This window comes from Colossoma macropomum, unplaced genomic scaffold, assembly GCF_904425465.1.
Source record: "Colossoma macropomum unplaced genomic scaffold, Colossoma_macropomum, whole genome shotgun sequence".
Taxonomy (NCBI): domain Eukaryota; kingdom Metazoa; phylum Chordata; class Actinopteri; order Characiformes; family Serrasalmidae; genus Colossoma; species Colossoma macropomum.
In genome coordinates, this window is record NW_023494785.1 from 32,443,630 (window position 1) to 32,456,913 (window position 13,284).

Consider the following 13,284-nt stretch of genomic DNA (forward strand, 5'->3'; position numbering starts at 1 on the left):
AAGTATTTTTGCAAGTATTTTAAGTATTTTTCGCAAGCCAACAACATGAAAATAAAGATTTAGGTCATGGAAATTACCACTGGGAAAAACAATGCTTTGCATCAATCACAGTGTGTGTTAATTTATAAAATTATATTTTTAGGCAGGAATTTGCTAAAATGGACAAAATATACTTGGGTGGCCATCAATGATCAGGAAATGATTCTAAAATTGAATTATGTATTTGTACTTCAGGATTTATAATGAATTTAAAACACACTGGCTAATAATGAATTCTGTATAATAATGAGGCTGTATTATTAATTGACCTGTCCATGTCCCTCATAAACATACACAAAAATTTAGTTCTTTACTGTGTTATTTAGCAACTTTTGCAAGCTTTGTTGAGTTCCAGTTTAAACTGCTACACTACTAAGCTGGATATGCTGTTGTAGCTATTTGAAACTAGGCAGTCTGGTAATGCCAAAGATTAATTTGTCACCATGATAACATTAGCTCGATTACAAAAAACCCTAAATATAACTATCCTAAAAGTATGATCTTTTACAGGCGTGCAAAAAAGTCTAAAGAAATTATAGGGCTTACAAACTTCACAAAGAAGCTGAAGAGGAAAAGCTCTTACACTGAAAGTAGATTAATCAGGTTTCATATTTTTTGACATATGATTCATGGCATGGTTCAATTTTCTTCAGAGAGCCTTACATAAGATAAAGTACTTAATATTGAAGAATGTTCTTTTTCTTTTTCTTAGATAAAAATCAGATTAATCAAAACAGTAATTAAACTGATTTTAACTTATTAATTTAGTCAATTTAACAACACTTAACAATAACTGTAGCCAACAAAATAGCATGGCTGCCTTTGTGGTGCTGTTAAAGTTCGCTCTGAATGCACTCGCATTGAGATGCATGAGCTTGAGCTCTGCAGAAGTCTACTAGGACTTGAACATTCATTGTCCTGAGAGGGAATAAAGGTAAACCTTAGGCATCATGTAAAGCCTTACCTTTATGTCCTCTCAAGACAATGAATGTTCAAGTCCTAGTAGACTTCTGCAGAACTCCTTTCACAAGTGCATTCAAAGTGTACATGATGCTAAGGCTGCAAGGTTCACTGAATTTTTACTGTTATTGTGAAATGGGTTTCCACAAAAACATATTGCAAACTGCTATTTTAACAGAACGGTTCAAACTACATTACACATGCAGTACTAGAGTAATGTAATTAGATTGCAGAAATACAGCGTTAGGAGCTGTGCCTAGCATTATATGACATGTTTTCCTGAGGCGGGAGACGAACCCTGCTCTCTCATGTGCAGACGGACTTAATCACTCCGCTATTCAGCTGCTTAAGTAGCACATACACATAGAGAACTGAAAGGATACTCTGCCCTCATCTACTACCTTGTATAAAAATTTTAAATGTGTTGTCTATGCTCTCTCCCAGTGTTATGTGTAAAATTTGTGAAGCAGTAGTGGCTACTGTTACCACAAACCTGGTATTTAAGAAATTACATGTACATAGTAGTTTCTGTAGGCCTATAAAGAAAATGTAAAAAGAAATTTATGTATAAAAATGCAAACAAAAACACCTCTATTCACTTAAAAAACAGTACAAGGACAAGATATGTTGTGTTTTAACTAATTAACTCTATTTTTTATAATGTATATGTGTATTTTAAATGTGATGCCTCCTAGATGCTCCAAGAAAATAAGGAAAGGGGTACGGCTACCAGTGTGTTACACCACCTTTACTTTTTAACCGTTTACTAATCGTTTGGGAACTGAGGACACCAACTTGTAGCTGTGAAAGTGAAATTTTTTCCCCAGTCTTGCTTAATATATGCTTCAACGGCTGAACAGTCTGGGGCTATTGTTGTTGTATATCGTGCTTCATAATGTGTAAGTTTTCAACTGGAGACAGATCTTACTAAGAATATGTTACACGTTGTTGTAGACGCTATCTACAACAGCATATGTTGTGCCGAAATGTGTATGTATCCCTCAGCATCAATGGTGCTTCACAGATGTGCAAGTTATCCACACCACTGGCACTAGCGCACCACCATAGAATGACACTCTGACTTTAGAACTTTGCATTGGATGGTCCTTTTCTTCTTTGGCGCAGAGAACACAACGTCCATTATTTCCAAAAACAATTTGAAAGGTGGACTAATCGGACCACACCACAAGTTTCCACTTTGCATCCAAGATAAGCTTTAGGCCAGTGAAGTCGGCTGCGTTTCTAGATGTAGTTGATAAATGGCTTTATATAAGCTACTTCACTATTTTTATTTGGGAAATAGTGAATAGTGTGTTTTTGATATGAAGTATTTAAATCATGCAGCATTTTGCTCATATTATACAGCCCTGCATGATGTGATACAAGCAAGTAAGCTGGCCAACAAACTTTTAAAATATTCGGTTTTCCACAAACCACCAAGTGATGAGATAAACTGAGAACCACCTACATGAGTGGGGTCAAGCATTTTTTGTTGAAATGGGACACCAACAGGACTAAGAGGGAAAATAAAAGTTAGATTTTAAGAAAACTGCTTTAAAATTGTAGTGGTGGTTTAAAGGCTTCATCAGCCAACATAGCTAAAAGGATAAGAACAATGCTGTAGCAGCAAGCTCAGGGGTCAGCAACCCACAACATTTTATGCCCATTTTACCATTTTGGCTGTAAATATGTCTCAGTATGTGTTGATGTCCTGGTGTAGGCTAAAAATATAATATAAACAAAAACGCAGACGTACTTTGCCCTGCTGTAGTCGCTTTTTTCTCGCATTTCCGGCAGCAATTTTTTCCACAAAAGTAGATTTTCTTGTAAAATGTCTCTCACTATTTGACTTTTTACGAGTCAGCTTCCTGACTTCTTAGTGTTTGAAAGTTTCCCGTTGCAGATTACACATTTAAGGAAACCAGCTAGAGTGCTTATAAAAGTCCATTTGTCACCAAATTGTCGATGTTCGTCTTAAATCTCTCTGTTTGTCTTTAGCTACTAGCTAGGCGAGATTGTTGTCTGTGTTGCTGTGACCAGCAGTCTGTGTGCCAACCTTCAGGGTTAAAGGGTGAATTAGCAGTTATACATTAACTCACTGTTTAAGACCATTTACTGTTAAAACACTGTTAAAACGATCAGCAGAGCTTTATTTTACTGCAAAGGAGGATTATTTTATTTTTGCCTAAAAATCTAATTCTGCTGTGGAGCCGCACCAGAGCAGTGAAAGAGCTGCATGTTGCTGACCCCTGAGCTCGCTGAAGAGTTTGTTAGGAAGTATTTCTTGTCAAAACGACAAAAAAAAACACATTTATGTCTCAGATGTCACTCATTCAAATCCATACACATTTTGGTGTCATACTGCTTTGACGTGAGAGATCAAACAATCTGAGACAGAACAACATGAAGACTGACTCAACAACCGCTTACTTACCCCTTACTCACTGCAACACTCCGACTGGCCACGCACAGCGCAGGAGAAGACAGCGAACGCATCTTCAAACGCCGCTGTCTCCTAACCTTGGAAACGCTTAATAATCTGGAGCACAGGTTGTCAGCGCTTGCTCAACGTTCAGGCAAAGCGAAGTAAACATCCAGAGAAGTCAGAGATGCAAAGTGCAAACTAAACTACCTCCACTTCTCATCTGAACACAATTCTACAATTACCTGACACACGGAGACTTACTGCTTTATTTAAATTAATTTACCTCTCTTCAAGCTAATAATGACCTATATCTAAAGCTAACAGGTCATAGGCTTCAGAGACGCTTCCAAGTCATATATGAAAGTGAATCATTTCAGACTAAGGCCTGGATCAGAACTCCAGAACTTCTCTCGTCGCAAATATTACAACGCTAAAATAAAGAAACTAGGCAGACGGCCTCTTCATTCCATGTGGCTCTAAGACTGTGTGTGTGTGCTGGCCGTTGTGTGGCTGTGGGTTAATCAGATTTAGAGCTCAGCGGGGGTGACTGGGTGTGCATATGTCTGTTTGAGGGCCAGTGGGAAGTATAGGAAGGTAAATCTTTTTAGTATTTAATCCCCAGCAACAGCATGTGAGTGTGACGTTATGTATGGTTGTTTCTGAAAACGCATATAGTTCAGTAGTGTCATTAAACATTTCCTTATATAAAATGGTTGCTAAATGTCCTGAGCTAAAGTAATTTATTTAGCACATTATGAGTTAAAAATACAAGTTTTATTCATTTCATTCCTTCACCAGGACCTGTGATTTCAAAATTCAAGTACATAAAAATGTTACTGAGAGTACACAATTAATTTCTTTTTATACTGAAACCGCACTTTATAAATGCTAAATCAAAAAACTATTGAATAAATACTGCTGTTAATCCGTTATTAATGTCATTTTTCCCCTCTAAATATGTCTGCGCTGATTTACATGTCCTTACTGCAACACTGACCACTGGCTAAAAGTTTTTTTCAAAGCTAAACAAACCTACTTTCGATTGAAACATGATTTACTCAAAGAGTACATGGATAAAAGTGTGGGAAACCTAATCTGGGCGTCTCTGGATTTACAGAAAAGCAAACATACATATTTGGTATTTTATGCATGTCCTCATCATATTCATGTTAAGATTAAATATCTTAGAAGTTGCCTTTTTATATGTTTGAGTACACATGTAACAGGCCATGCTGCTTGCCATTTGTACTCAAACAGAGAAAAAGCCTGTATCACTCATTACATGTCCTGACCACACAACTCTTCCAGAGTGTGAGAAAGTAATGCAACTTTAATGGCAAAAGGCAACTGTTGCTGCTGCCACTGCTACAACAGCATGTTTATATTATTTATATATATGTGATTTGTATGATTTGTTCCTGCACTGAAAAGCATTTATTTTCATGTGACGTGTTTAGCTGTTTACGAAGAGGCAGCTAACTGGTTGCTGTGCCACTTTAGTGTCTTGATTTCATCTGTACTATAACATAAATTCATGGCTGCTTTACAGCAATTTGCAAAAGAATGTGATCGGAAAATGACCGGAGGGGGTCTGTCTCCACCAGAAAACTTGACTTGGCCCTGATTGGTCCAAGAGATATTTAAACTAATACTCAAGTTAACTGGCTACGCCAGAAATCCTGCTGCCTGAGACAGACCCCAGTTTACATCCTGACACACACACAAACATAAATAAATAAATCCCCCGCAAGAAAAAAGAGAGAGAATAAGAGAGAGAGAGAAATGAGAAAGAAACTCTAGATTTATCTGGATGTTTGTGTGCTACAGTGCTAAATTTGCTTCAGGGGGACGACACAACCTTTACACACACACACACACACACACACACACACACACACACACACTAAATCTCTGAATAATATGAAACTCTAAATCTCTGAATAATAACTCCTGAAATCCAAAACATCGACTGAGAGAAAGACAGAGGGAGAGGGAGAGAGAGATAGAGAGAGATATGGAGTGATGGATAGACTCAAGGGAGGTGGATGGAGGAAAGCGCACACTCCACATTTCCTGCTATTGAGAAGCTGGAAAAATAAAGACAGAGTGCTGTCAGCTCCACACACACACAGGAAACACAAACACCTCAGTCAGCTTCAAATTATCAGCAGAGCAAAAACAGAATTCTGACTCGGCAGATACATACAAGGACACACATGCACACACACACACACACACACACACACACACACACACACAAACAAAATGTACCAATAACAAGCACACTACACTCATTACAAACTACACTACATTACACCACACAACACTCACTACAATCATCCACAGTAAACTACACTGCACTTTACACTACCTTACATTATATTACACAACACTAGACATTACATTACACGACTCTACACTTTACTCACAACCACACAACACTACACTACATCACTACAATGAACTATGCTACACTCCCTTACATTACCCTACACTACATTACACCGAGCCACAATATATTACCACTACACTACATTACATTACATTACACTAAACCACACTACACTACCTTACCCTACCCTACATTAAACTGCACTACATTACCTTACACTACCACATACCAATCTAAAATAATAAGCTTCCAAAGACATTATAAATTACAATCTCTCAGTCGTGTTGAGATCTGTGCTCTCCAGAATGGATGTATCCAATGGTCGGGATGTAGATGAGCCTAAAAGGTGACTCTAATCTTCAACCTAAAACACTTACAAAAACCATACTCAAAACACACACACACACACACGATTGCTTGTGTTTGAAGAAGTAGAACAGTACAAAGAGAAAGGTTTTAATCAAAGAAAACTGAGTTTAAAGTGAGTTCAAACTTACTGCGTACTGAGTCTTCGCTTATGAAAAGCCAGAAAGTGATACTGACACAGCATGTGCTGTTCACTGTCTAGTTCAAGGTTTCATGCAGTAACACAGTATCTGTGTGTGCGTGTGTAAGTGTGTGTATGTGTGTGTGTGAGGTGGTCTGAAATGACACTTTTAAGACTACAAACAAGGTCACAAGTCACAGGTTATGAGTAGGTCTTATCTAATTATTGTTCTATCTAGTGGCAAGAGCCAATACCCCCCCCATCACCTCCCCCCCAAAATGTATGTATACAACACACCAAAGCACACGTTTTCATCGCGCATAGGAGAAAGAAGCTTAAGTATACTGTGCTAAGTTAACCTACAGGCTATTGTTCCTGTTGCCCATTATTTTTGTTTGTATTATTCATCATATTATTGTGAAATGTGTCTAGGAGCAATAACAGCTCAGCCATGAAGTGGAAGACCACTCAAACTCAGAGAGTGGGGCTGGTGAGTGCTGCAGTGCATAAAGAAATCCCATATCTTCTGTTGCATCACTCATTACAGAGTTAAAAACTGCCTCTGGAAGCAACATCAGCAAAAGAACTGCGTCAGGAGCTTCTTAAAATGTGTTTCCATGGCCAAGCAGCTGCACCCAAGCCTAAGATCACTGTTTGCAAAGCCAAGCGTCAGTTGGAGTGGTGTAAAGCACTGTACCACTGGACTCTGGAGTGGAAATGTTCTCCCTGGAGTGGTGAATCATGCTTCACTATCTGGCAGTCTGATGGATGAATCTGGGTTTGGCAGATGTCAGGAGAATGCTACCTACATTCTGTTGGCACTCTGCATTGCAGTAGGAAAGTTTGGTGGAGGAGGGGTAATGGGGCTGAGGCTGTTTGTCATGGGTTGGGCTAGGCCACTTAGTTAGGGTCACGTTAATGCTACAGTATACAAAGACATTTCAGACATTTATATGCTTCCAACTTTGTGACACTAGTCTGGGGAAAAGCCTTAAGCAAATCTTAAGCAAAGCTGTCATATATATGAATTTACTCAGTAATCTCTATATTTTGTTCCATGAGCACTTTTTAAATCAAAGTTTTCATGGGGGTATGAGGCGTCACTCCACATTCACATAAATATCTCAAACTAATTAATAAACTAGGATAATAGTAATAAAAAAAATTACTAAGATAATAATATTGGCTCAAAACTGAATATGTAGACGACAGATGATTGGTGAGATGCATAGTATTTTTTTTAAGTTTTAAATTTCTAAAAAATTTCTCGATACATGTGCATGTGCTTACAAAGTATGTGTATACTGGGGGCTCACTAAATAACCGCTGATCATATGTGTAATATTTGTGTATTTTACCGTGTGCGTGGTTTACCTGTTCCTGTCCTCGCCCTCCGTGAGTGTGTTTTCAATGCCACTGTCCGTCTCCACGTCCTCGTGTAGTTCAGGATGAACAAGCGCTCCAGTGTCCTCGTCTGTAAACGTCTCACACTCACTGTATGCACTCTCCGAGCCCAGATATGCACTGTCCGACACCTCCGCCTGCTGCACAAACAAACACACAACACATGAACACATTAGCAACATCTGCACACACCGTTACTGATTCATTATTACTGATTCATCAGCTCACTATCAAAGCGGAACCTACATGCGAGCAATAAAAGCACAACAGAGGACGTCATTGTGCAGAAATTGCTTCCAATGAATCTGAACAGGAAGGTGTGTGAAATTACCTACTTAGCTTATTCACAGCTTACAATGAGCTCACTTTTCCATTTCGGCAAGAAACACATTTACACAGGCACACACACAAACACATACACACCATTCAGTCATTCATTCATTTCACTCTACATCATTTGTTTTCTCACGTCTAAAGAGCTGCTGAAAAGAAACATCAAAAGAACTGCAGCAGGCCTGTCTAAATCATGACATTTCAGCTGACAATAATGTACAGTAAAAATAACTGTGATTAACAGTTTAATTTTTTGCTAACTGTGTGCAACTATTAAAAAATAAACCTACAGCTATTTCGGCTAATCATCTATTTTGCTTTCTAGCTTTTGATACTTATTCAATCCAAACTGACAAGGGTTAAGCTCAAATAAGCAAACATTACTCATGATCACTAAAGGTGTTTTAGCACCAAGTCTGAAGTTGGAACTTTTTTTGTTTTTGTAAGATCCATGATGTGTCTGAATAAGTCTACGTTCACATTACCAGGCTGAAGTGATACAAATTCCGATTTTTGCCTTGTGATGCCAATCTGATGTTTTCAGAGCTTTGTGGACATGAAAATCTGATCTCTTCATATCAGATCTGAATCCCTTTCACATGTGGTCTCAGACATCAGATACCTATCCGATTTGTGGCCATGCGACCTTAATGAAAATGCTCAGATTGGAATTAATGTGTTTTTTCCCCCCGCTGTGCAGGCATCTTCATTCAGTGTTAACATGGCAGCAGCATCTAATATGAAGCTTATGTCAGTAATTGGTGCATTTTTTGTGTTCATCTCACACTAATAATGAAAAGCTGAGAGCTGATCGGGACTAATTATCTTTATGATATAGGCTGGTTCCGCTGGTGAGTTTGTTGTTTATGACGCACATTGTTCATTTATATGACGTCATTGATTAGGATGTGCGCATGCAGGTCATCACAGGCTTGTTCACATTAATGGCTCAGCTCCACGAATGTGAACCATGAAATTAAAAAGATCGCATCTGCCCAAAAAATCACAACCGAGCAATGAGGCTTGTAATGTGTACACAGCCTAACTGTGCTACTGCTTTTTTTTTATTTACATGTATTTGCCTCAACCCAAGGGAAGAACATGCACCCAATTCACATTCTGCTTGTTGCAACATGAAGAAATAACCACAATCAGATAAAATAACTATGATCAGCTTAAATAATTGTACTCAGTTGATACATAACACTTCTGACAGGCCTAAGCAGCACTTTTAACACACCTTATTGCAGCTTACGAAAACCCATGAACTGAACTGACACAATAAAATATCCCATAAATGGCCACGCGAGTAAAAACTTAAACTTCCGGTAAACAGCTCATGGTTGTAAACGTCAAAGCCAAAGGCAACACTTCTATGATGTCCAATTCGTTTTTACCAATCAAGCAGCTGTTTCCATAAAAGGTTACTGTCCAGTGAGTCCACTCTAGTACGCAGTTGTTACGATTACCATGGAGACAACCAACTGCTCAGTGAACAGGTTAAAGTTGGTAGAGGGAGAAAAACATGGTGTCAGCATTATTTTTTTTTTCCTTCAAACTTTATCAAGAGACATAATCATACAGCACACACGCAGCACAGCAAGAATTGACATCGGCAAAACTTACAATCCACTACAATTTATAGTGTCAGTTTGGACACACCAACTCAATCAAATCTAGAAAACAACACATATTGAACTGTGCCGTGCCTAATACCAACAGTGCCCTATATCAGTGTTATATTTTAGTCCTTTAAAATGACCCCGTTTGTCTGGACGCAGCTTTACATGCCTTCCAACATAACTGAAGTTGTTTACCATATGCTGGGACTTTGCTTCAAAAAAAACTTTTGAAAAAACATACATAGGCATCAACTGTGACTGTACTATTTATATTTGTCTAACATAACATACAGAATCAAATTAAAGGAGATTTCCATCGAATCTTTAAAAATTGTATAAATAATGGTTAAGATGCTCCCTCACAGCACGTTATTACATGAAATGGTTACGAATATGCTTCCTTATGTCTCAGACACTGTTTTACAATTTTTGTGAGTATATTTTGGCCCAAAATTTATTTATTTTTTCTTGCCACAGAGGTACATGCGAGTGCTGTAACGCAAAATAGTTTTTCTTAAAACCACTTAAGACCTCTATCGTACCATTATAAACAATACATATAAAAATGTGTAGGTTCACTGGTGGTTTGTAAATAAATGGTGTCAGTGAATAAATGGTTCCCTGTAAAGAAAGCTGGCAAGTTTCTCTACAATGACATCACATTACACAAACGACTCTGAATGACTTTGCTTACATTCTAAAGACCGAATTGCTGTGAATTTTAGAAAAGGTGAAATTCCTCTTTAAACCAACCTGATCGACATCTGTCTGTCACAACGTCTAGCTATATCTTCATCCACAACATAAGCAAGCTACAAGAAGGTAAGCCTAAAGTTGACCACAGTGCCTACTTTACCTCCACAAACGCTGGTGGAGCTCCAGGAGTAGAAGGGCCCAGAGGGCTGGTGGCCATGCCCAGAACCATGACCTCAACCTGAGACACAACACTAAGCAGGAAAGTATCCCTTATAAGATCTCCAAAAACAGCGCTTTCTTCCCCCTTTTACTCATTTACAATGATTCTGAAGATAGGAAGAAGAGACAGAGAGAAAGGAAAAAGAGAGACACTGAAAAGGAAAGAGACAGACAGGAAGAAAGAAAGACAAAGTAAGAGAGAAAGAGTGTGGGGACGTGTCTGAAGTTTAATCCTTGGAAAACTGAAGCGTAGCCTATGAGGTCCGAAGGGCAAAACAACCAGGAATAGGCGGGGCCATCACCACCACCACCACGCCTCCCCCTTCCCCACATCTTTACATTCACTGTGTGTGTGTTTCCTCTCTAAATTAAACCAGCCCAAACGTCCAAACAATCTGAATACCAGCACCTCAAACGATCTTTAATGGAAACACCTCACAAAGACAAAAGTACTCTAAAAGTAGAGTGTATTTATGTGTTAACGGCCTCTTCAGGTTTTAATCACTTAAATAAGTTATTAAAAATTATGCAACAGCACAGCAAAGTAAATCAATAATAATTAGTAATAACACTAATATTTGAAATAATAATCATAATCTTTAAAAATGTGCGTGTTTAGGTAAGAATGTGCACAAGTTTGGGAAATAATATTCTGTTTGTGTGTGTGTGTACCCACGAGAGCACGTTTGCATGTTTCACTGCTGGATGTTGCGCTCCACCCAGCCACCTTGCATGTTTTGAGAGCAAACGGAGAAACAACGTATTCATTCATCAGATGGATGGGGAGGGGATTCGGAAAGACGAGAGGAAACGTCAACTCCCGTAAACTCCCAGGTGTGTCTCTCCTCAAAACGTCCATTCACAGAGCTCTTAACCGCACTCGCAAAAACACTCAGAAGTGCACTGACCCTCACAATTCGTCAGCACCTGTGTGCTTCAGCACGGGTTCACTTACTAAACTTCATGTTAACAACTGACACAAACCCTTTTGAATTCACACCTTTGGAATTTTGCACCAACTTCAATTGGCCAATTTTTTTTTTATTAAAAAAATTTAAAAAGTGATCTCAAGTGACCTATTAACTCTGGAAAAAGGGTAAATATCAAATAACAAACCCTGGGCCAATATAACACCAAAATGCTTATACTTGATATATTTAATAATGCAGGGGTTCCCCACCTTTTGTTGCTCACAGCCCACACAAACAACCACAAAAGATTTCATGTCCCACAAGAAGATTTAACCAATCCAGTCGTTCTTTCTGACTCCTAATCAGATCGCTGATGTTGCTTGGCAACTAAGATGAGGAAATTTGCAGACAGAGTTCTGGCTCAATTCAACAGGTTTAGACGGACACTTGCAAACTCATCTCCAAATGACGGCGTGAATCATTTAGCTTCAAAACTTCATTTGACAAAACCTCTGAACATATAACTCAGAGTGGAACTTGTTTTCAGTTCCCAGCTGTATTTTCTCAGTTTTCTCAGTCTGAGACACTATTCTTAACTATATTTAACTATTTATCCACAAGGATCGAGTTCTCTGTGATAGAGAAGTAGAACATTTTACTTGCACTGAGCAATAACAACAGACCATTTTGTCTGACCAATGAATGACCTTGATATAAATGTTTTGTTTTTGTAAATAATTATCACAACAAAATCTGTCATTTTTAAAATTACATTTGGTTAAATGTCAATACTGTAACAATTTTGCGGTAAAAAAGGACAAATAAAAAATTGCCCACTGAGGGGCCAAGGCCAACCGGTTGAAAACCACTGTAATAATTTTTATTCCCTCAACCTGGGACTGTTTAACCCTATTAAACTAAGCACCTCAGTGGTGGAGTTACGGTAGGTGCATGTCCCCATTAACCACAGAGAAACAAATCTTTGTGATATCAAGTTTTCTCTTACTATGTTAAAAGAAGCACGAGGCTTCCTTCATTTTAGTGAGTGCAGTTTGGATGGGTAAGCTCTTATTATTGACTAGGTTTATCAGAGTAATGACAAAACACATCCGTCATGTAACTTATACCCCGAATCAAATGTAGTGTGCGACACAAACTAAATAAAACCAACATTTTGGCTTTGTTAGATCATAGCAAGCCTTCAGTTCAACATCAGCGGGCTGGTGTCTGAATGTGATGCTGCAGCTGCGGTCAAAAGATACACCTGGGGGTGACCCTGTCCCCAATGTAGCATGCTGTTTTCTATCCATTTCCAAAGCCAAAAACTAATGCAAAAAATGCTGTTGTCAGTCGTTTTGCAAATTTAGCACTTGTAATGCTTTTACTACTTTAGCTCTTTTAAAGCTAAAATATCTCAAAACGTCAAAGCTAATGTCTACTTCAATGCACTGAGCCATACAAGGTAAGACATAAATGGTTCATAAACATTTTTCATGCACTTGGTGACAGTATTAACAAGAGTGATGAGGTTTAGGTTTTTAAGTTTACAGGGGTGTTTTTCCTCGTCATTGTACAGCTCAGCTGTCTGATCTGAACTGTCATCTTCAGTGGATGCACGCTTTACAGTGAAAGGGGTCGCAGTGTTCATTTACAAAGTTGGCCTAACCACCATTTTACAGGCCAACCAAAAAATGTTTTTTCTCCCAACACCACTGATCTGAAATATGGTCACTCCCACATTCAATGACAAGAGGTGACCAACAAAGTTGTTTATATTTAAACGTCACTTAAAAAAT

At 38.4% G+C, this 13,284-nt stretch overlaps 1 protein-coding gene across 3 annotated transcripts in view; it reads right to left on the minus strand.

Moving 5' to 3' along the window:
* Positions 1-13,284, minus strand: part of rab11fip3 (RAB11 family interacting protein 3 (class II)) — a 62,796-nt gene that overhangs the window by 20,555 nt on the left and 28,957 nt on the right. For 2 of the 3 annotated variants that reach the window (XM_036590824.1, XM_036590816.1), the window contains exon 4: positions 7,678-7,847. In XM_036590824.1, coding sequence (XP_036446717.1) covers positions 7,678-7,847 — 170 coding nt within the window. Of the gene's footprint in view, positions 1-7,677; positions 7,848-10,518; positions 10,826-13,284 lie in introns of those variants that run through there. The other variant, XM_036590830.1, reaches the window with a different exon arrangement.